The sequence below is a fragment of the Panthera leo genome, chromosome F2 (assembly GCF_018350215.1).
Source record: "Panthera leo isolate Ple1 chromosome F2, P.leo_Ple1_pat1.1, whole genome shotgun sequence".
NCBI classification, from domain to species: Eukaryota; Metazoa; Chordata; class Mammalia; order Carnivora; family Felidae; genus Panthera; species Panthera leo.
This window is the reverse complement of record NC_056695.1, coordinates 71920042-71942444: the sequence shown is the minus strand read 5'-3', so window position 1 is coordinate 71942444 and position 22403 is coordinate 71920042. Positions and strand designations below refer to the sequence as shown.

The following is a 22403-nucleotide window of genomic DNA, read 5'->3' as shown; positions in this document are numbered from 1 at the left end:
TTTAAGAAATTGCTCAAAGCATATGATGAAATCTAAGATTTTAAAGGTAAAGTGCTAAATTCATCAGTGGATAGGAAGTGGATAGCAAGTTCATTTTAGCTTTTTTTAGCTAACATTTTGTCAAAGGTACAATGCAGAGTGAATCTAGAATTGATAATTAAGTTTGGTGTCTTACCATTGTGTCATATAATGGTATTTTTAATCCTGGAGTGTTTCTTCAGTGTGAAGAAGTTTCCTAACTGGAATAGTTAAGAGATGAAATGGATTAGAATTTTAATAGAAACGTACAGAATCATAAAATGTCAAAAGGTATACAGTAAACTTGCTAGTAAAGAGGTAATTTTAAGCCCCCAGAAGTAGAAGCCTTTAGACTGAAACTGTAAATACCTTTTGGTAGTGATTTAAGGCAAGTCTAAACAAATTACTTCCGGCCTGCAAGGCATTTTGTATTTGTGTGGGTCCATTATTACTCCTTAAAAAGTGAAAACAAATTGAAATAATTAGTTCCTTCAAAAGGGTCAAGGAAGGAAGCTTTTTCCTAAAGGAGGCACACTTATCCAGGAAAGTAGTACTCCTCAAAGTATGTAGGGATAAAACTGGAGAAATTTTTTAAACTGCATTTAGAAAATTGAAGTTTCTTTCCAGAATAATCTCAGAATTCCAGGCTCTTTAAGAAGGTCCAATTTTCATATTCAAGCCGTTGCCTGAAATATTCTGTTACTTGAAATCAGAGGCAGGGGGCACAAGGCATGGAGGGCAGGTGCACACACTTCCTTCATTTTGCTGTCCTGGAAGGAGTGCTCTTAAAATGAGGTAGTTTTTTATGATATATACGCTCATTTTATGGGAGCGTTCTTCATGAGAAATTAAGTCATTTTAAATAAAACTGGGAGTGCTCGGGGCCCCTGGGTGGTTCAGTCAGTTAAGCGTCTGACTTCAGCTCAGGTCATGATCTCACAGTTCATGAGTTCAAGCCCCGCGTCGGGCTCTGCGCTGACAGCTCAGAGCCTGGAGCCCACTTCAGATTCTGTGTCTCCCTCTCTCCCTACCCCACCCCCACTTGCACTCTGTCTGTCTCTGTATCTCAAAAATGAATAAAATGTTAAAAATTAAAAAACAAAAAACTGGGAGTGTTCATTCCCCAACGAGTGCTTCAGATTTTTTTAAAGCCTCAAGCTGAATAACAAAAATACTGTTAAAGGTAAATATAAAAACATATTCTTACCTTAATAGTCGAATTTTGTAGAATTAAGAAATTACACCTGATGTTTGTTGCCAGATGCCTTATTATATAGATTTATGATGTTTCTTAATTGTCTCACCTGTCCTATATGCAAGACGTTATTATCCCCACTTTGGGATGAAGTCACCTAGTTTGAATCATTTACAAAGCTAGTAAGTTTACATTTAAACCTGGTTTAAATCATTTACACAGCTAGTAAGTAGCTACGAGATTTGAACCGTAGGTCTTTGGTAAGTGCCTGCCGCCGTGGGCTGGGGCAGTGAGGACTCCCAGGAGTGCCTCACCTGTGCAGGGGGACAGGCCAGTAAAACAGGCGGTCGTCCTAGAGCACGAAGGTACTAGATGGGTCCCTCAAAAAGAGGAGCAGCTTCTTTCACTTTAAATGCAACCTGGACCTGGCACTGGCTCACCACAGTCTCTCTTTCTCTGCCCCTCACTGCCGTTACTAGGGCCTCTGTAATTGGCATCACTTAGGAACGACTAGGGAGGCCTGCAAACCAGCGTGTTCTCTTCCATAGACGGAACTGCTTCCCGCACCCCCTTAGTGACTTATTCTCGAATGGGTCACATGGATGTGGGGTCAGATGCTGAGTCAGCCCCTGACTGGTTTGTCAGAGAATACTTCGAGCAGTTTTTTCTTCATTTCTGGAAATGGAAAAATAGTTTTTCAACCTCATCGGACGGTTCTGAAGCATCACACAGGTCGTGCAGGTCCCTGACAATGGTGACCGTGATGACGACTTCATCCCCCTCAGCTTGAGGCTCTGAAATAGTAGGGGGAGTCCAAACAAAATCTGTCCTCTTCCATCCACCACCGCATGGATGTATCCAAGCTGCTTAGCTCTACCCCCATTCCCTCCCCCACCCAGCTTCAGTTTCCTCCTTTCTAAAATGGGACCATAATGGCTACTTTGTTGCACACATTGGAAAGAACATATTAAAAATATTTAATATGATACTAGAATATATTAATCTGTGGTAGTTACAATTACAGTCAGCTGCAAAAATTTAATCAATGCTGGAAAATTTTTAGCCAGTATTGTTTCAAATTATTTATTCTTATATTCTGTCTCTTTCTTTCTTAGACTCGAGTTACTTTTGTGTTAGACCGCTTAATGTTCTCCCACAGGTCACTGAGATTTTATTTTCAATCTTTATATTCCTTGTGCTTCAGTTTAGATAATTTCTACTTTCCTGGCTTCAAGTTTATGGCTCATTTCTTTTGCAGTGTCAGTCTGCTGTTAGTCTCATGCAGTTAATTCTTATTTCAGATACCATATTTTTCTAGTTCTTGGATTTGTGTGGCCTTTTTTTTTTTTTTTTTTTTGTAAAATTTCTGTCTTTCCTAGAGTTCTGTTATCTCTTCACCCATTTATCCATCTTTTCCTATAGACTCTTGACCTTACTTGTAATATTTATTTTGAACTTGTGTACTAAACCCAACATCTAACTTGTCTGTGGTTCCATTTCTTTTGACTGTTTTTTTTTTCTCTCTCTCTCTCTTGGTGTTTTGCTACGTTTTTCTGTTTCCTTGTGTGTCTAATAATTTCTGTTTGCATGCTAGACATTTGAATTGTATGATGTAGAGACTCTGGGTTCTTTTATCTTCTACGAAATGTGTGGTGTTTTATTCTAGTACCTGATTAGATTTCTGGTGATGACCATCACCTTGATCTTACGGTAAGTTTATTTTAGTTTTGCTTATAGTCCCAGGATATAGCCCTTAGTCCTTCAGCATGGCCCATACTCTCATGGCACCGTCCATCCAGGCTTTCAGCCCAGAGTGTTTACTAAGCCCTGGCTAACTTTGTGGGATTTGAATTCCAAACTCTTTCCTTAGCAATGGGAAGTTGCTGGAATCTGCTTAACTCTTTAGATACTGTTTTCTGCTAGGCTTTTCGAAGCATTTGCAGTTCTGGGCAACCAGGGGTTGAATTTGAGGGCTTCCCTTTCTGTGACTTCTTCTTTTCTTGGATTTCCCCCTCAATTGCCAGCTGCTGAAGCAATCTCAAACTCTGACCTCTGACACCTCAGCTGAGTAAAATGCCACTTTGTACTTGAGTTCAGTTCTCCTTGCCCAACATGGACTAAAGTCTGCCTTTAGGAGAAAAGCCAGTTAAATATGGTCTTCTCTGGCATGGTTCTCTTCCTTAAAGGGTAATACCCCTTCTTTTTCTTCCTGCTTTTGCGTGCTTTCCAATGGTTTCTAGTGGTTGTTTTTGTATTTTGTCCATCATTCATAATTGTCATAGGCAGGAGCATTAGTCTGGTACAAGTTATTCCATCAAATTATCAACTGCCGATGCAGATAGATCTTTATAAAAAATAATGTATGAGTAATTCATTTATTAAGCATTGATTGAACATACAACATTCAGGGATTGACAGAACACTTGACTCGCAGAGAGGTGTTTTGGCATAGTTGGACTCAACAATATGCAGCAGTGTGTGAAAGTGACTTAGAGAGAGGTATGTCTTCAGCTCGGGTTTGTGGATCACAGATACCTAAACACAGAAAATAGGCGCTCTGTTTTTTCAGTCAAAACTATTTACGAAGCACAGGAGAGGCAAGTAGGTGATTAAATGCTAGGATAAGCAGTGATCGTCTGTACTCTTGAACTTTCAGTTTATTGTAAACTCAGTGTTTTCACCTCGTAGTCTCACTCTGAAGTTCAGTCTTAAAGTCTGCATGTAAGGGAAGTAACCCATGGAGTCAGAATAACCCTTGAAAATCCTTATATGGCCAATAAAGTACACTTAAAATTCTACCTCGGTGTTTTTACAAAGATTGGCATTCCTTTAGGAGTGTGGTATTGAAAACGCACACACTCACCCTCCACACACAGCCTTTGAGCCCGTCACCCGCAGCTCAGGGAGAGGCTCCCCCTGCGAACACTGTCCCTCCTGCCCACAGACACATACTCGTCATTGACTGGGATGGGGGGGTGCCCAGTGCTGTTTACATGGTTTTTGCGCGCGCTCTCTCTCTCTCTCTCTCTCTCTCTCTCGTTCTTCCAAATTGACTAAGTTGAGGAGTCTCCTAAATTAAAGGCACAGAGGTGTCCTACTGTGATTTTCAGTCCTTGTCAGCTAATCCTTTTTACCGTTCGTGTAAAGATTCAGCTTAGTGACTGCCGAGTTTTCTTTACGGACCACCTTTCTGCCTTGAGCTGACCCTCCTTGACGATTACGGCCAAGATTCTGTGGTCACTCCAGATCTTGCTGCCTCTTATTCCAAGTTGCATTTTGACCACACTCTTGGATGGTTTATGCCTCGCCAAACGAGGGTTATGTTTTCCTGTATAATGATGTTGCAATTAAACTATAGCAAGAGTCTGGAGGAATGCCAGGGTCTCTGGTTTTATTTCTGTGTATGGTATTCCTGCTAGGGTCGCTTCCATTCTGCCTCTCTCACACAGGCTTCCCTGGCCACGTGGAGTATCCTGTGAGGCAAACCCACCTCAGCTCTTCACAGGAGGCCCCGGCTTCAGGCAGCCATGCTCCGTGATAAACTCTACAAAGCAGTCTTGGCATGTGTTGAATTCCATTTGTGGTTTGGACATGCACATGAATTTTAAAGTGTCTCTGTCTAGGACGGGAGGGACTCTCCAGCCGAGTCTTTAGCCAGGAAGATAACTACTTATCGATTTTTCTGACGCCTGCTTAGGTATGGAAATCAAGCAAGTTGCTATCGATTCTGAAGTGTTTTTCATAAATAATCAGTGCCGTAAGACGGAGTGATTGGGGGTTGATGGAGGATGACTTTGCACAGCCAGTTTGTCACCTGCATGCAGACAACAGGATATTCTCCGATCTTCCATGTCCCTGATAATTGATCAAACGTCACACTTTTTCTTTATGGGGAATCGCAGGGGGTTTCCAGTGCATTCTGGAAAACCTGGGGCTGGTTGTTGTTGTTGTTAATGGCATTTTCTGTTTGTTTTTCTCATTGGAAAAGTATAATATATATTAACATATTTGCAAAGGAAAATTGAGAGAAAAGAAGAAAATACTAATCAGCCGTATTTCTTTTTTAAACTTTTGTGTGTGTGTGTGTGTGTGCGTGCGTGTGTATTCTGAACCACAGACAGCACTCTTAAGTGGCACCTGGCACATTTGTGTGCTGCGTGGCCCTTGTCATCTTCCTTGTCCACGCTCTGGGTGATGCCTTTTCCAGGAGCCCTGGGGTGGAGAGACGTGTATTGCTGTAGCGCTTGGGGGTGTTCTGTGCCGCCTGCACAGTGAGGAGTGGGGGGATCCCTTCTGGAAGAGCATTGGCTCGCAGACCTGAACGCTGGGGTGTGATCTCTGTTCTGGCTATAAGTAGCCGAGTAGTTCTTAGCAAGTCCGTCCATTTCTGAAGACCTCAGTTTTCTTCTCTGTGAAGCCGAGATGATACCTACCTTGTCTATTGATGAAATAGTGGTGATGAAAGGACACGAAGGTTCTTTCGCAACCTAAAAGACACCATGTATACCCTATGGGGGGGGGGGGGGTCACGGGGTCCAAAAAAGAATGCCATCCTCCACCCAAAACCAAACAGGCCAGCTTGCACGTTTGATCTCTTTTGTACACGTGCTGTTGTTCTCCCTCAGACTCATTGGACTCTGCACCTGTTGAGGGCAAGAAGGTTTTAGATTCAGCTGACTTTCCTCTGTGATCCTTAACATTCTGGGGTCATCAATCCCTTTATAATATGAGAACAACAGACCTTCTCTGAATTAAAAAAAAAAAAAAATTTTTTTTGAAGGCAGAATTTTTCAGTCAATTTTAGGGGTTTTTGCAAGCCGTGGAATTGAGACCAGAACCATTGATGGTTATAAGTAGTAACATTGTATGTAGAATATGCATCTAACATACACTGTATTAACACATAAGGAAATGGTTAAGTAAATAAATATTAGAAATTTAGGTTTTAAAATGTTTTACCATGGGGCACCTGGGTGGCTCACTTAGTGATCCGACTTCGGCTCAGGTCATGATCTCACGGTTCATGGGTTCTAGCCCCTCATCGGGCTCTGTGCTGACAGCTCAGAGCCTGGAGCCTGCTTCGGATTCTGTGTCCCCCTCTCTCTCTGCCCGTCCCCCCCCCCCCCCGACCCCACACACTGTCTTTCATAAATAAATAAATAAATGTAGGTTAAAATAAAATAATAAAATTTTTCATGAAAAGTATAGATGGTCACAAATCGTCTGGAGACTACCAGTTTAAAGAGCAGCCGCCCAGCCAGGTCCTATCCTAGCCTACTTCATCTACCAGGACAAGATCCCAGTGAGGCTTCGGTTTACTCGAGTCATTTTACACATAATTTTTAAACCAAGAAGCTGAAGCTCAGAAGGACTAAGGCTGCAAACCGAATAACCTACATAACCTTTGTATCCCACTGTAGGTGCTTAATGAAAGTTTGTGAATTAATAGTAACATGCGGGGCCATATTTGTACATTACACCTGTTTATAAGAAAGCTTGGCTCCCTCGGAGGGTGGGCAGTTGACTAGAAGGCTGGAATAGAAGAGGAATACTTGTCTCCTTCCTAGCTTTTCTTAGGGGGCAGATCTCAAAGCATGAACATTACCCAGAAGAGCCGACAGCAAATCCAAGCGTGATGTGGATTTTATCTGGCAGTTAGGAGGCCAACATGATGGAGCCAGAAGAGAGGGCATTGCTGCTTCTGATGCTCAAATGCCGTTTAAATGCCGAGTAATAGCCTTGTGGAACTCTGCAGGCATCTTGTCTTGGGGCTCTGTTAGTTAATGGATTTGTCAGTTGCTGCGGAAATGGGAGTCTGCATGCTAAGTTTCCAGATAACACCCTTGGGGCTGGAGCAGATTCTTGTAGAGGCTTGGCTAGAATTTTGAAAGAACAAATCCAAATTCAAAATGACCTTGAAAAATCAGAGGAATGAGTCATCCCAAGTGGCATGGAGAAAGGCAATTAAAAAAAAAAAAAAAAGTATGCAAACCGTTCTGCCTTTAACCATGTTGCCTTGGACCTTAACCTTAGTGAGTGGTGGTGGGAACAAATGAGGAAACTGAGGCCCAGGGAAGTGAAATAACTTGTTCATAATCAATTTAAATGTGTCTAAATAGTGGAGGTTGTATCTAAGGCAATACAGACTTTGGACTCTGAGCCCAAACTCCCTCACCCCCCACCAATATAGTGTCTGTAAAATTAAAACAGGTTTTCATGGGGCACCTGGGAGGCTCAGTCCATTAAGCATCTGACTCTTGATTTCGACTCAGGTCATGATCTCATGGTTTGTGGGTTCGAGGCCTGCATTGGGCTCTGCGCTAACAGCAGAGAGCCTGCTTGGGGTTCTCTCTCTCTCTCTCTCTCTCTCTCTCTCTCTACCCCCCTCTCCACTCCTCCCCTGCTCACATGCACGGTCCTTCTCTCTCTCAAAAATAAATAAACTTAAAAACAAAACAGGTTGTTTTCAGGGTCACAGGTTGAATGGTAACTGGTTGTATGGATCAGCGTGACAAAAAGAGCCGGGCCCCACGCTGACACTGAACAGGAGTGGAGGGCAGTGCTTTTAAAACTTTAACCTTCCTAGACGGTGAGCTCTGGAGAGACTGGGGGCCCCTTGGTGGTCTCTGTATCTCTGCCCACTCAAGCAGACACCAGCTTCTTTACCCCCGGGTACTTTAAGGTGCCTTGATGGTATGCTGTGCCTGTTTCCCCGGGTGTACCAGTTAATCAGCTGTTCATTCTTCAGGGAGTTAGGCAGTTGTCATCGCTTGGGAACTCAGTGGCTACATCCAAGTTTTGTCCGTGTGTTCACTTATTTATCAGATACAGCGTGGGTGCCTATGAGAGGCTGTGTTAAATAAGCAATATATTTTCGTACAGAGGAAAAATAAAAACCATCGATGATGGGTTAAGTATTTAAGTATTCAAAAGAGAATAAAACTAAACCAAATATTAGAAGGCTTAGGAACTTTAACGCTAGGACTGTTCTTCACCCTACGTGAACAGATACATTGGATTGAATTCAAGCTTTCAATGTGGCGTTGTTTTTTTAATACAAACTATTAGGAGGTTTGGGAATATAAGATAGGAAACTCAGAGGATTTCTGGGTAAAGATTGGTATGTTTGATGACATGAAATGTAAAAAGTTCTGTGCGGCAAAGGACACCGTAAACCAAATGAGGAGACAAATGGGAGGGAATTCCAGCAACACATATTACAAAAGATTGCCGTCCCTTAGGCAGAAAATCTTCTCACAGACTGCTAGGGAGAGGGCAAGCTGTGGAAAACAACAAGCAGAAAAGGAAATGTGAATGGACAATAAAATACAAAAAGATACTCGGGCTTACTGTCACCCACTTTCTCACATCCCTGTGGTATGAATTAAAAAAGTACAGCAACATCTGTGCTCTAGTGAAGTTCTAGAGAAATCCCTCTCACATTTGTACGGCTGTTGGGTCTGTGCATTGTTACCACCAGCCTCTGGAGAAACATAGTAGTGTTATTTAAAATTTGAAATGTGCACCCCATTCCCCAACAGTTCTGCTTTTGTGACTGCATCTTTTAAAGTGACAGCATGTAAGAACTTGTGGATAAGAATATTTATGGCAGCATTGGTTTTTCAGCAGCAAACACTGGAAGTCCCTCAGGGGGATAGTTCTCCAAATCATAGTAGTGTTTATTAAGGAATATAATCACGTTAAAATGATTAATTAGATTTAATTGTATTCGGTTTCTTGATCCTTATTCAGTAGGAAAAAAGTAAGCCGTGTAGTCTTGATTTTAATATGCCATTTGGTTTTTTAAAAATGAGAAAAAGGGAGAAGACCCCCTATTGTATGTGTGTTTGTGTATTTTTTAAGCATAGAGAAAGCTTTGCTGAGATTATTAACATACCACATTATTAACTCTGCTTATTTCAAGGAGATGGGATTGGAGAAGGGGAAAGGAAATGATCATTTGTATCTTTATGTATCTCTGTAGAAGTGTATGAATTATTTTTGTAATTTTAAAAACAAATGGAATTAAAACTTTTAAAGGGTGATTAGTGCTACAGAGTATGTATAGGATGGTGTAAAAGAATTTATCACTTCCCCCTCTCGGCCAGCACTATAATTTATGACATGGCTTTATTATTACAGTTATAGCTCATTGTAGTTTATATGCCTGGCACGTGGCCAATACTAAGTATTTTCCGAAGAAGGAGAAAAGACTTGCTCCGGGAGACTTCACTACATACGCTGAGCATTTTACCAAGCAGGTCGAGGGCTGGGGACTGGGTGAACAACTGCAGACCAGGTAAAGCTGGCAGCTGGGACGTCGCAGGAGGCTGAGGAGGGAGTGAATGACAGGCTCGCCTGGGAGGTTACACTTACGTTTGATCTCGCAAGAGGCAGGTTGAGGCCCAGAACTGTGAGGTGCACTGGGGAACTTCGGCTGGGCTGCGTGGCTGCAGTGCAGTGATGCCTGCACCCGAGCTGTGCTCCAGATAGTTCTGAGCTCTCGAAGATGAGGTGATAAACACAGTGGCACTGGACCCGCGGCAAAGAAGATAACTTCCATAGAGACACAGGAAGAGAAGCGAGGCTCTCAAGAAGGAGAGTGTGCGAAGTTAAGGAAGGGAGACTCAGTCTGGGGCCAGGGATGGTTCCTCCCACATCTTAAAGACCCACCGTAGGCCAGACCCCGGAGGAGATGCCCTGGAGGCGTTTCCCGTCCTGTCCGCGTCACGATCCCATCGAGGTATTACTGTGGTTAAGGAAGCACAGTCTAAGATGATTATATAGATTGTCTTAGATCCACAGCTGGTAAATGGAAGACCTAGGGTTTGGTCCACAGTTGTCTTGTGTATCGTGGACCCTCCAAAAAATACCACGATATTTAGATTGTACCCAATTCTCCATTAACATCAGAGCTTCAGCCTTCGGTCTCAGGGTGAATGAAAGCAATAAAAGTAAAGATATTTTTAGAGGCTTGCCATGTACTTTATAGATTCTACATCTGTCACATTTCACGTATGAAAGCCGAGACCCAGAAAAGTACCTTTTCCAAGGTCATGGATGGGCCAGCCTGGACAGAGGGAGATTCAAACCCAGGGAGACACAAACCGCTTATGCCTCTGTCCCTCCGTCAGATGATGCCTCGGTAAACATTAGGCTGTGCTTGGTCAAGGTTGGGGGAGCTTTTGAGGATGGATCTATTATGAATGCTTTCAAGGCCTTTACTCATTAAATAGAAATAATCCTTCGTGGTTTTATAATGTTCACTGCTGTTGCTGCAGTTTTCCCCAAAGAGCTTTCACATTAATTATGACATCTTTACCTCTTAGCATTCAACCTCAAGGAGTATGCTGGGTATAGGTATTATCAGACCTGTTTCAAGTTTACTTATTTGTTTTGAGAGAGAGAAAAGAGCACGCAGGGTATGAACAGAGAAAGAGGGAGAGAGACTTCCAAGCAGGCTCTGTGCTGACATGGTTTAGAGTACAACGCGGGGCTTGAACCCACAAATCATGAGATTGTGACCTGAGCCAAAATCAAGAGTTGGATGCTGAACCTACTGAGCCCCCCAGGCGCCCCTATCAGACCTGTTTTATAGGTGAAATAAAGGCCCCCGAGAGCTTTAGTCACCTGACCAGGGTCACCTGGTCGAGCCTGGAGCTAAGGACCTAGATTTTCAGATCCCTCAGTCAGCCACTTGACATCTGGCTCAAAAATAGCAGACGTCTGGAGTTCCAGCACTTAGCCAAGCATAATGGGTAAGAACACAGGCTCTGCAGTCCGTGCCTGTCATCACCATGCAGCTGGGTGACCTTGGGCAACCTGTTTAACTCTGAACCAGTCTCTGCATCTGGAAAATGGGGATAATAAGGGCATGTCATTGTGAGCATTGAGTGAAGTAATGCAGGACAAAAGCACAGCTCCTGGCCCATTAAGTGATCAAAAATTTAACCACAATTAATTATAATTGTAATTAATAATTATTAATGATTATAATCAGTCATTGTTACATTTATTGCATCTTTGTCATTATTACAGGACAGGAGGTCTGTCTTACCCTGTTTTTCTTGGTGTTTATCATTAAGCCTTTCATGTATTAGATTCCAAATAGATATTTGTAGCACGCATCATGGCAGCCTTGACTGTCTTTCCTGAGTTTGTCAGTGGAAAAGGGTGGGTTTGGAATCGGATGAGGCTAGGTTCCAATGTGGATTCCCCAGTGAGTTTCACTGTCTTATCTATAAAACACTGCCTTGAAGAAGTTTTAGGATATTCCCCGTTCTGGATCTCGCCACACGGTTGGTGCTTATAAGCTGCAGCTATAGTTACAGCGACAGAGCATCAAAGGTTGGGTTGACAGGCCAGTTGGGAAGTTTTGTGAGTTTCCCAGTTTGGTAAGGCAAACATCCCTTAGAGAAAGGCCTGTTTAATAATTGCTGTGGTTCTGAAAATTTTGAAGACGGCCTTATTGGAGAAATGTACATGACATTTCAAAGGAATATTGAATTTGGGGGCGCCTGGGTGGCTCAGTCGGCTAAGCATCCGACTTCAGCTCTCAGGTCATGATCTCATGGTTTATGAGTTCGAACCTATTAGGCTCTGTGCCGACAGCTCAGAGCCTGGAGCCTGCTTCCGATTCTGTGTCTCCGTCTCTCTCTGCCCCTCTGCAGCTCGCACTCTCTCTCTCTCTCTCTCTCTCTCTCTCTCTCTCTCAAAAATAAATAAACATTTAAAAATATTTAAAAGAAAGAGACTATTGACTTTTAATGTATTCTCAAGGCACTTGTAACTGCCAGCCCCAGGAACATACACTCTGAGAGCTGTCACGGACTTCAGAGTATAGTTGGAGCCGCTGTCCCCCTGGCCAGAGGACGAAAGGTGGACGCCACTGCACTGGACTCTGAGGAGCAGCCTGGTGCCGTCCTCCATCGTTGCTATCCTCGCCATAAACATTTATCGACCTTATCATGTACCATGCACTTGGCGTGCAGTAGCTCACTCCCCATAATGCCTCTGTGAGGCAAATACCATTATTACCCCCATTTTAGAGCTGAGAAGATGAGACTTAGGAAGGTGAGTTACTCGACCAGAACACCACACAGGGTTGGTGACAGACCTGGAATTTGATCGTAGATCTGTCTCACTTGAGGATACGGGGGAGAGTCTCCGCTCTGAGATCAAAAAAGCCTAAGATTAAATTCCCTTGTTTATCAGCTGTATGACCATGGGCACGTTTTTGCATCTCAGAAGTGAGGACGATAGCGATACTTCTCTTCCAGTCTTGTTAATACGTTGATTCAAGTGAATTAAGTAACGTGCATGAAGTGCTTAGTGCGGTGACAGGCATATGCTAAATACTCAACACACTACTGTTATCTGTGTTATTACTAGAATAGTAAATCACTACTTAGGTACTACTGTGGGCTTACATGTCAGAATGTATGTAAAGGCCCTTTCGAGCTGCATGGAACATAGTAGGTGATCTGTATATGTTAGTCATCTCCCCAAAGAAGTGCCAGCAGTTGAAATCTTGACTAAGTGGCCCTCTCTGGTTCAGCCGGTAAAATTATTTTATTTTCTTCTTTTTCCAGAACTGAAGGGAGTCACCTGGCTCTTAGAATTATCTTACATTCTGCGACAATACCATGAATACCAGAAATCCCCTGTAGATATTTGAAAAGCATGAATCTCTCCATCACAGCTGGATTGAATTTCTCTCTTTCCTTGTTCTTTTCTTTTATTTGGTCTCCATCCTCACTTCCTTTCACCAGCACTCACTTTACCAGCTTCCCGGGAGTCTGCTGGCACTTAACGTAGTTTACCCTGCTTTCTGAAAGGTCCTGGTCAGGCCATTTTCTGTCTCATCAGCCCTCCCATTCAGTCACACCTGTGTCTGTGACAGTCCATCCCCCTCCCCCCCAAAGCCCTGTATTTCTCTCTTCTTCCCTACACCCCCAAATTTACCATTTGTTTCTCTGCTTGCTATACTCTGTAATAGAACCTGCCCTCTGCCTCTGCCGTTGTTCTCTCCTCCACCAGAACCCCCTGTCTCTCTACCCTCTCCCTCTGCTGAAAACCTGCTTGGTAAACCCTTAGTTTTGTACAAAGGGATGCATGTGTTTATATAATATTGCTAGTGAGTTGTCACAGATTTGGGGAAAAAAAAAAGCATGTGAGATATATATTCTTTTTTTTCTTTTTTTTTTTTTGTGTGTGTGAGATATATATTCTTATACTGGCTACATGCCAGGTACTGTTTTAAGCACCTAACAGTTAATTGCCATTATTTCTACCCACAAGATTATTAGTATTATCCCCAGATATACCTTACTAAGTTGTGATTTTTTTTTTAATGTTTATGTATTTTGAGAGTGGGGGAGGGTCAAAGAGAGAGGGAGAGAGACTCCCAAGCAGGCTCTGTGCTGTCAGCGCAGAGCCCGACACAGGGCTCAAACCCACGAACTATGAGATCGTGACCTGAGCTGAAATCAAGAGTCAGATGCTAATCGACTGAACCACCCAGGCACCCCATAGACTGTGATTTTTAAAATGTATCTACAGTAGGAAATTTCACACATATATACAGATGTAGGATTACCATACGTATACTTATGCACATAAGTATAGGTATTGACTATATGGTGGTTCATTAGTGGAATTAACAAAGCACACAGGACCCATGCCCTAGCCTGGACTTACTCATCGAGTCTCACCTTTTGCCTCTCTTGCGTCATTTTTGATGTTCCATCTTCCCGATAAAGCCTCCTTCTTCCCTTACAGGGTTCTGGTGAGGGTTAAATATGGTCTTGTAAAAAGCATTTGGGTAAGAGAAGGTTCTCAACAAATGCCAGTGCTCCCTTCCTGAGCCCCATCTGCCTTAGCCCAAGTCTGTCTTGTTGTTTGATGAGTCCATCATCTCTGAGAGACTAAGAGCTTCTCCTAATCCTTTCTAAGCTCTGCATGCGGTTCCAAACTCAAGACAGTGGCTGTGTCTGGGGAGGGAGGGAAGAGATTGGGATTGGGGGAGAGAGGAAACGTTCTGGAATACTTTATTTCTTAAACTGGCTGGCGGGTCCATGAGTATTCTCTTCATCTGAAGGTTGTGATATATGTCATTTGAAATATTTCGTAATTCCAAGCAAACAAACAAAAATCCTATATACTTCTGTTTTACCAGAAACACTTCCTTTGAAAACAGTTGAAATTAACAGGCTGCTGAATGCTTTTTTTGTTTGTTTGTTGTTTGTTTCTTGTTTTTGCTGGCCTCCAAAAGCAGAAGAGGGTTGTCAGGTGTGGTGGGATTCTCAGGGGTGAGGTAGGCTCTTTAGCTTTAGACAGAAGGAATCAGGGGTAACTCCAGTTTATGAGGGGATCAAACATGTGCATCCTGTCTGTCGAGCTGATGTGGCCTTTCTTTTGTGTTTTCCTGAGCCACTTCCCTCCATTACTTGGGCAATAACCAGAGCTGCGTTTTATCTTTTTTAATATCTCGGCCTAAAATGCTGACATCCACTGTAGGCATCATGAATTTTTGATGTGATGATTGGAAGGCTGCTGGGGCCTCATTTCATTTCACTGGACTGCTGTGACACTTGTTTCCTTTTGTGTATTGAGACTTCCTTCTTGGGACATTCCCCAGTTCAGACCTCTGTTTGGTTTCATGAGTGCCCAGTGCTCCCGCACAGTTATTGAGAGTGTATTTGAGAGTGAGATGCTTTGGATTTTCATCTCCATTATTGAATGATCCAGGAGATTTTAAGAAGGGAATGCTTCTTAAATTCCTGAAAAGAAAATCAACAAATCCAAGTCAATGGATATTTACTGAGCCCTAGCTTCTTAAGCTCAGCTCACCGAAAAATGACAACCACGGTGGTATTTGTTGGGTGGGGACGCAGAGATGAGCCAGAACTAATCCCTGCCTCTCACAGTCGTATGGCAAGGGAAGGTCTGTACTCACACAAATATGATGTGATATGGTGGAAAATACTGCAAAAGAGGCACAGAGAGTTACTGGCAAGGGAGGATATTGCCAACTAAGGGAAGGCTCTATAAGGAGGTATTTAATTAAGTCTTTAGAGGTCTGATTTTGCTAGACATGATTTTGTCAGATACTCACCGTTCATTTACTCATTCAGTAAATTGTTATGCGTCTCTTATGGGGCTCCGTACAAATCTGTGCCTCCCTGTCCTCTACCACAAAGGAAGCGAGAAGCGGGGACCTGAGTAGAGGCATCTGAAACGTGTGCACGTGGAAGTCGGGCACCTCGCCTCCACTCACACTTCCTTGGTCAGCACGTGTCATGTTCCGTGCTTGCTTCCTTCAAGGGTGTAGAGACGTGCAGGACTGCCTTCCAGAGCCTGCAGGGGTAGGGAGTCTGGATATCTGCGGTAAGTGCTTATGTCTGCCGTAAGCATCGCAGGATGTGATGCACAATTTTACAGAACCACACTGGATGCTGTATTGATAGGGGACTGTAGGTGAGCAAGAAAGAGCTGCAATAAAGAGACTTTCATAGGGAGGTTCTGCAGTGATCAAGGCAAGAAATGATGTCAGATAAGATTGATAGCCATGGGGGTAGTGAGTTGTCAGATTTTGGTTACATTTTCAAGGTAAAGACAATAGGATTTGCCAGTGGGTTGTATCTGGGGTATGAGAAAAAAAAAATCAAGCATGACTTTGATGGGTTCCAACCTGAACAACTACAAGAATGTATTTGTCATTAACTGAGATATAAGGGTCTGTAGAAAAAGAAGGTCAGGGGCCGAACATGAAGGGTTTGCTGTTAGCATGTTGAGATTGAACATAGTTATCAGACATCCAGGTGGAGATATTGAATAGGCAGTTGACATAGAAGTCTATATTTCAGGGCTAGGGTCTGGGCTGGGGTATCAATCTGGGATAGAATAGAAGTTATTCAAAGCTATAAACTAGATGAGATCCCAAGAGAGTGAGCATAGAGAGAGAGAGAAGAAAAGCCCAGGGCTCTCCAACACTATGAGGTCAGGGGGATGAAGATCCAGCAAAGATGTTGGAGAGGAAGGAGCAGCCAAGACATAGAAGAACGGTGAAGAGAGTGTGATATTATCCTGGAAGCCCAGTAGAGAGAGTGGGAGTGGTTATTATTTATGGTACACCCACTCTTTGTACAGTTCGTATCACCTCTTCAGCACCACATTCATGTAAGATAGGGTTAGTGTCATGTTACAGATCGGGAAAGCAAAGCTCAGAGTGAGGAAATGTATTCACAAGTATCTCATTAACGCCTTGTAATTCTCCAACTAGGATAATGGTCCTAAAAGTTACAAAACTGATAAGATAGCTAGCTTATAGGTGGTGAAACCAAACCTCAAACGTTGATCCATCTGGTCCATGCCTTGACGACTCACACCAAGAGATCATGTGCAAAAAAAATCATTTTAAAAATGCTGTTCCTCAGATCTGAGGCTTAGACAGAATTAAAGGAAATTAAGATGAGTTGCAGAGAAGGACACCTGTTAGAACCCGTGGATGTTTCTTTTGCATTCCAAGATTGATTTTCAAAGGAGACTTTTCTCCTTGTTCCTGCTAATCATAGTTTCTTAATGGAAATACGATGTGCTTTGAGATGGGATGATAATCTGACCCTCCCCGGCCCCTGTGGGGAGTCCATGGGCTAGCTGGGATGTAGGTGAACTGAACGCTGTGAAAGAACAAGGAGGAAACCCCGTTTACTAGAGTGAGCGAGGACATCTAGCTCCCCGCTGACCACCTCTGGACACATTCAGTGAATAATTGATGCCGTGTCTCTTTGCCTTCCTTTTAAGAGTTTCTAATGATCAATCAGTGTTCAAAGTAACTCGTCATTGTGGCAAATAATAGCTCAGACTCCTGCCTTCTTCTTTTTTAGATCACGTACAAAATGAAGAAAACTATGCACAAGTTCTTGACAAGTTCGGAAGTAATTTTTTAAGTCGAGACAACCCAGACCTTGGCACTGCTTTCGTCAAGTTTTCTACTCTTACAAAGGAACTGTCCACACTGCTGAAAAATCTGGTAAGCCATTGCATAAGTGATTTCTAAAAATTTCAGCCAGACCAAAGTACAATAAGATCACGAAGAGAACAATTTAATAATCTCCCCAGCCCCCCGTCCTGGGGGTTAAACAAAATTAAAATTAAAAAAATAAAAAATGAAAAGCTTTTTAGTCTCCAGTATGGAGTCACGTGTAAAGAAAATACCGTTGTAGAACTCCTAGATCCAGCTTCTAGCAGGGTGGATTTACGGAGTCAGAGAAGGTAGTTAACCTGAATTCTCTTCCCCATTCTACCATTGCCTTGGTTTGGGTTTTGTTTGAGATAATTTTTAGCGACTTTTGTTTTTTTATTAGTTGAAAGAGTGTTGATGATTTCTGTGTCAAACATACACTGGAAATCCACGTTGCAAGTGTCATACCTCACTTGTATGAAGACAAGCATGCATTTTGGCCCCTGACTTACAAATAATTAACCTCCCCAGTTCCTCACATCATTTTAACCCCCCACCAAGAAAAAGATTTTGGGATTCAGGGGAATCCAGGGTTACAGAAGTTGATGACAAAAGGAATCCCTAAAAACCTGGGACGTGAGGGGTGTCTGGCTCCAGGAGGCAAACAGAGTTGGGGCTGGGGCGGTCTCTTTGGCGACACTACTGTCCGGATACCCGCCCTCACACCCTGTTCACACCGAGAAGGCTCGTTCTGCGTGGCATCACCACCCAGCCCTCCTTGTACATTAAATCAAGTCTCTCTTCTCCAGAGTCCCGGGAGATAGAGGCACAGGGAGGTTGGACAGTCCCAAAGGACAACGATGCCATACTTTCCTCGGCTCTTTCCTGAAGACCGGCAGACTCTTCCTCTCCCCCAGTCTCTCAGTATTGCACCCTGGCCTCCTTTAAGAACTCAAGATGTCTTGGCCCTGGGTTAGTTGCTCTTCCATCAGATAGGCTTCTGTGACCTTACAGGAGAATCTTGTCACAGATCTGTTCAATACAAACAGCTAGTTTACAGACGAATACATACTCTTCGAAAAATGAAAACTGCCATTCTGTAGTGTTTTAACCTGAATATTTGACCAATCAGAGTCTCCTTTTTTTTTCCTATCCTACTAGATGAATACATGTGTGTGTCTGTCTTCCTAACAGCTTAATTCTAATTTGTGGTTTATGCCATTGAGTTAGTCTCCTACAGTGACAGCTAATCTTAAAGAAAATGAAGATGGAGAATAGAAACAAGTCTTATTTCCAAAAACTTCAGGAACTTAGGACCAACATGTTCCTATACTTTGGGGTTTATTTGACAAATCCATGATATCTCTGTAAATCTTAGAGTATTTAAATCGCTTTTATGGGAAGATGGCCCTCATTTCTCCTTCCTCTGGGTGCTGCCTGTCTTTCTGCTGATGGCCTTGCTCAAAGGCCATGTGGTGGGAAGAAGGGAAGTGAAGCAGCACTCTGACTGTGCACGTGAGTAATTACTGGTAACAGACTTGCTCAGGGAGGAAGTTCTGTTTTCCCCCGAGGTGGGTGTTTTCACAGGGGTGTCTTGCTAATAACCTTTAGTTTCCAGGACACCAAATGTATTTGGCTTCAGTCGAGACTCATCACTTGCACATTTCCTGGACCAGTCCATTCCTCCACTTCCCTCCACTGTGGGTTCCTTCCCCAGCGTGTGCCGGCCCCACGACGCAGTGGTCACTCGTGGAACTCGTGGAACATTCGTTGTCTGTATTTGCTTACCTAATACTGCGCTGACTTGCCACCATGCAGAAACCACTGCTATTTATTGAACGCCTTGATGAACCTGGTAATATGCATCATGTGTAGATTTCTTTTCTTTTTTTTTTATGTTTGTATATTTGTGAGAGAGAGAGGGTGGGGGGCAGAGAAAGAAGGAGACAGAGAAAATCCCGAGCAGGCTCCGAGCTGTCAGCACAGTGTCCGACGCGGGGCTTGAACCCACAAACTGTGAGATCATGACCTAAACCGATATCAGGAGTCGGATGACTCAGTGACTGAGCCACCCAGGTGCCCCAGTATGTAGGTTTCTTATTTTACATCTTACAACAATCCTATGGTTGTTATACCTTCAATCCAGATGAGGGAGTTGAGGCACATCAGTATTTAACTTGTTCAGGTACACTGTTAATAAGCAGACATGTACCCGAACATTCTGTGAGTCCGTTGTCTCTACCACGCTACTCTGTTACACTGCCTCTATCACCCTACCTGGGTGATTGTGTTTCCCTAAGTAATGCTGATCTCACTGGCCCCCTACACAAACTCCAAGCTGCAGGCCTTCTTCTTCCCTGGCTACTCTCCTTTAAGGGGTAGAAGTCTAAGAAATATCTGATAGAAATTGCTAGAAGACCCAGTTCGCTTAATTAAAAAAATAAAAACTGACATTTTCTCTTTGAAGTTAGTGGTGGCATGCCTGACGAGGGTGCAGGTAAAAGAATCTGTTTGTACTATAGTTGGTTACTAAGGGAACGCTATTCTGACTGAATAAAAAGCCAGTCCCAGGAGTTTATACAACCTGACAACAGTTTCAGCAGCTTGCCGCTTCCCTTTTTATGTTCTGCCAGGAAAGGATAGAGCAAAACAGACAGGCTGATGCGGCCAAGCCTTGGAGCAGAGAGAGGGCTCAGAGGAGGCCACGCCCCAGGAGGGAGGGGCTTCTGGCCAGCTTGCAGCCCTCCAGCCCCCACATAAGAGTTTGGGGAGCATCCTGGAGTTTGTTGGAGCTCTAGAACACCCCCTGGGAACCAGTATTTCTCAGGAGGCTCTTGAAAAGCCTATTTTCTTAAGCTAGTGGAGTCTGGAAACGTTAAGCAAGAATGGGTACAGTTGGAATTCAGAGAGTAAGATAAAAGAAGGTACTTTGATATTTTTTAGACTTTTCTAAATTGTATCCTCAGTCCAACCAGTAAATGCCAAATGTCTCTTGTGTTCCAAGGTCTGTGGTACATATGGAAAAATGTCATTTTCTAATAAAGGTAGTACTTACAATGGGCATTTTAATAGTTTTCATTAAAACATTACTTACTTTCATATAGAGGAAAAGGAACCGGTAGATTTGGGGGTCAGGTGTAGCTTTCTGCTTTCGACTAACTCTAGTTAGAGAAAAACTTTCATCGTGTTGCCTGTAAATAATCGGTATTGGGAGTGTATTGTGTTGAGGGGGTTCTGAAGGGTTGGTTGGTCCTGAGAAACGTGACCCTCTAAGTGATGATAACTGTCTCTTCTCTGTTTGTTTGTCTTCATCTCCTAGCTTTCAGTGACTGTGGAAGGTGGGATGGCCAGGTGGGAAGTCATGTGAAAACCCCAAGAGCCGCAGCGATGCTGGGCTAACCATCAGACAGGGCTGGGGCTGGTTTCTGTTGTCTAGCTTCTGACTCCTAACTGACTGCCACCTGAGAACCCCAAAGAGAGTTGTTACTGTGGCTCTTTACCCTGTGAGCTCGTGCCAGAGTCGACGCACTAAGTCAGGTTTAAAGTAACTCATGTTTCCTGGGCGCCTGGGTGGCTCAGTAGGTTAAGCATCTGACTCTCGGTTTTGGCTCAGGTCATGATCTCACGGTTCGCGAGTTCAAGCCCCACATTAGGCTTCATGCTGACGGTGCAGAGCCCACTTGGGATGCTCCCTCTCCCCTCTCTCCCTGTCCCTACCCCACCTACACTCTCTCTCTCTTTCAAAATAAGTGAATAAACTTTAAAAGTAATTAAAAAAAAAAAAGCAACTTGCATTTCTTCCTGCCCTTCGCCTCCACATACCAGGAGATGTTTTTTGTAAAAAAGCTGTTTCACCTCACAACAGGCCGAGAGAGGCTGTGAAGGGTGGGGGGGAAGTAGGGTCTCCATTGGACCTGCCAGCCCAGCTCCCCGCTTAGCAGGTTTACAGCCATAGGCAAACGGTTGAACTTGTAGGGCTAGTGTCCTGACCTGTACATAGCATTGCTGGTATCTGTTGTGTGGTAGTGATGGGACTTCATTGAGATCATGGAATCAGATCACCAAGCACAGTACCTGACATGCGGAATTTACTTAACAAATACAAGCTTTTATTATTACTTACATCTTCTCATTTGATCTCTATGGCAACTCCCCAGGGTAAAGGCAGGTATAGAGAGTCCCATCCCATTTTACAGATAAGTGCACCAAATCTCCAAAAAAATAATATGCCTGGAAATAGTGGAGTTGGGGCTCGACCCCAGGTTCCCTGACATGCACTGTTTCAGCGATGTGCCCCCAGCAGTGACAGAGTGGTGGCATTGCCTTTCTGTATGGGTTGTGGATACAGGTAGCCCACCTGGCTTGACTAGAACCTGTATGAGTAGCCATCAACCCGGGCTTGTGTCTGTTTAGCTTGCAAAATTCTTTCTATCCGCATTTTCCCTTTCGTTTCCCCCACCAGCGAGTTATAATATACTAGAAAAAGAGTGTTAGCCAGTAGTTCACAAACTTGTGGTCTTAGGACCCCAGTCTTAAAAATGATCAAGGAGGGGCACCTGGGTGGCTCGGTCGGTTGGGCGTCCGACTTCGGCTCAGGTCACGATCTCACGGTCCGTGAGTTCGAGCCCCGCGTCGGGCTCTGTGCTGACAGCTCAGAGCCTGGAGCCTGTTTCAGATTCTGTGTCTCCCTCTCTCTCTTCCCCTCCCCTGTTCATGCTCTGTCTCTCTCTGTCTCAAAAATAAATAAACATTAAAAAAAAAAAATGATCAAGGACACTGAAGAGTTCTTGCTAATGTGGACCAGTTCTATCCATACTTACTGTATTAGAATTCAAAAGAGAAGTTTTGAAGTCTATTAATTCATTTTGTTGCAATATGCTGTTTGGGTGAAATAGACAAAAAAATATAGCCTCACACAGGTCTATACATTGGAAAGAGAAAGGAGTACTTTACGAATTCAGGTGATCATCAGTATTCTTCTTTGCTACTGTGTCAAAACTTGACAAGGGTTTGTTTCTTAAAAGTTAATAACAGGGGCGCCTGGGTGGCGCAGTCGGTTAAGCGTCCGACTTCAGCCAGGTCACGATCTCACGGTCCGTGAGTTCGAGCCCCGCGTCAGGCTCTGGGCTGATGGCTCGGAGCCTGGAGCCTGTTTCCGATTCTGTGTCTCCCTCTCTCTCTGCCCCTCCCCCGTTCATGCTTTGTCTCTCTCTGTCCCAAAAATAA

The 22403-nt window shown here is 43.6% G+C and overlaps 1 protein-coding gene across 5 annotated transcripts in view; it reads left to right on the top strand.

Moving 5' to 3' along the window:
- Positions 1-22403, top strand: part of ASAP1 (ArfGAP with SH3 domain, ankyrin repeat and PH domain 1) — a 311003-nt gene that overhangs the window by 170717 nt on the left and 117883 nt on the right. For 4 of the 5 annotated variants that reach the window (XM_042923771.1, XM_042923770.1, XM_042923769.1 and 1 more), the window contains one exon: positions 17101-17246. In XM_042923771.1, the coding sequence (XP_042779705.1) occupies positions 17101-17246 (146 nt within the window). Of the gene's footprint in view, positions 1-17100; positions 17247-17302; positions 19033-22403 lie in introns of those variants that run through there. The other variant, XM_042923772.1, reaches the window with a different exon arrangement.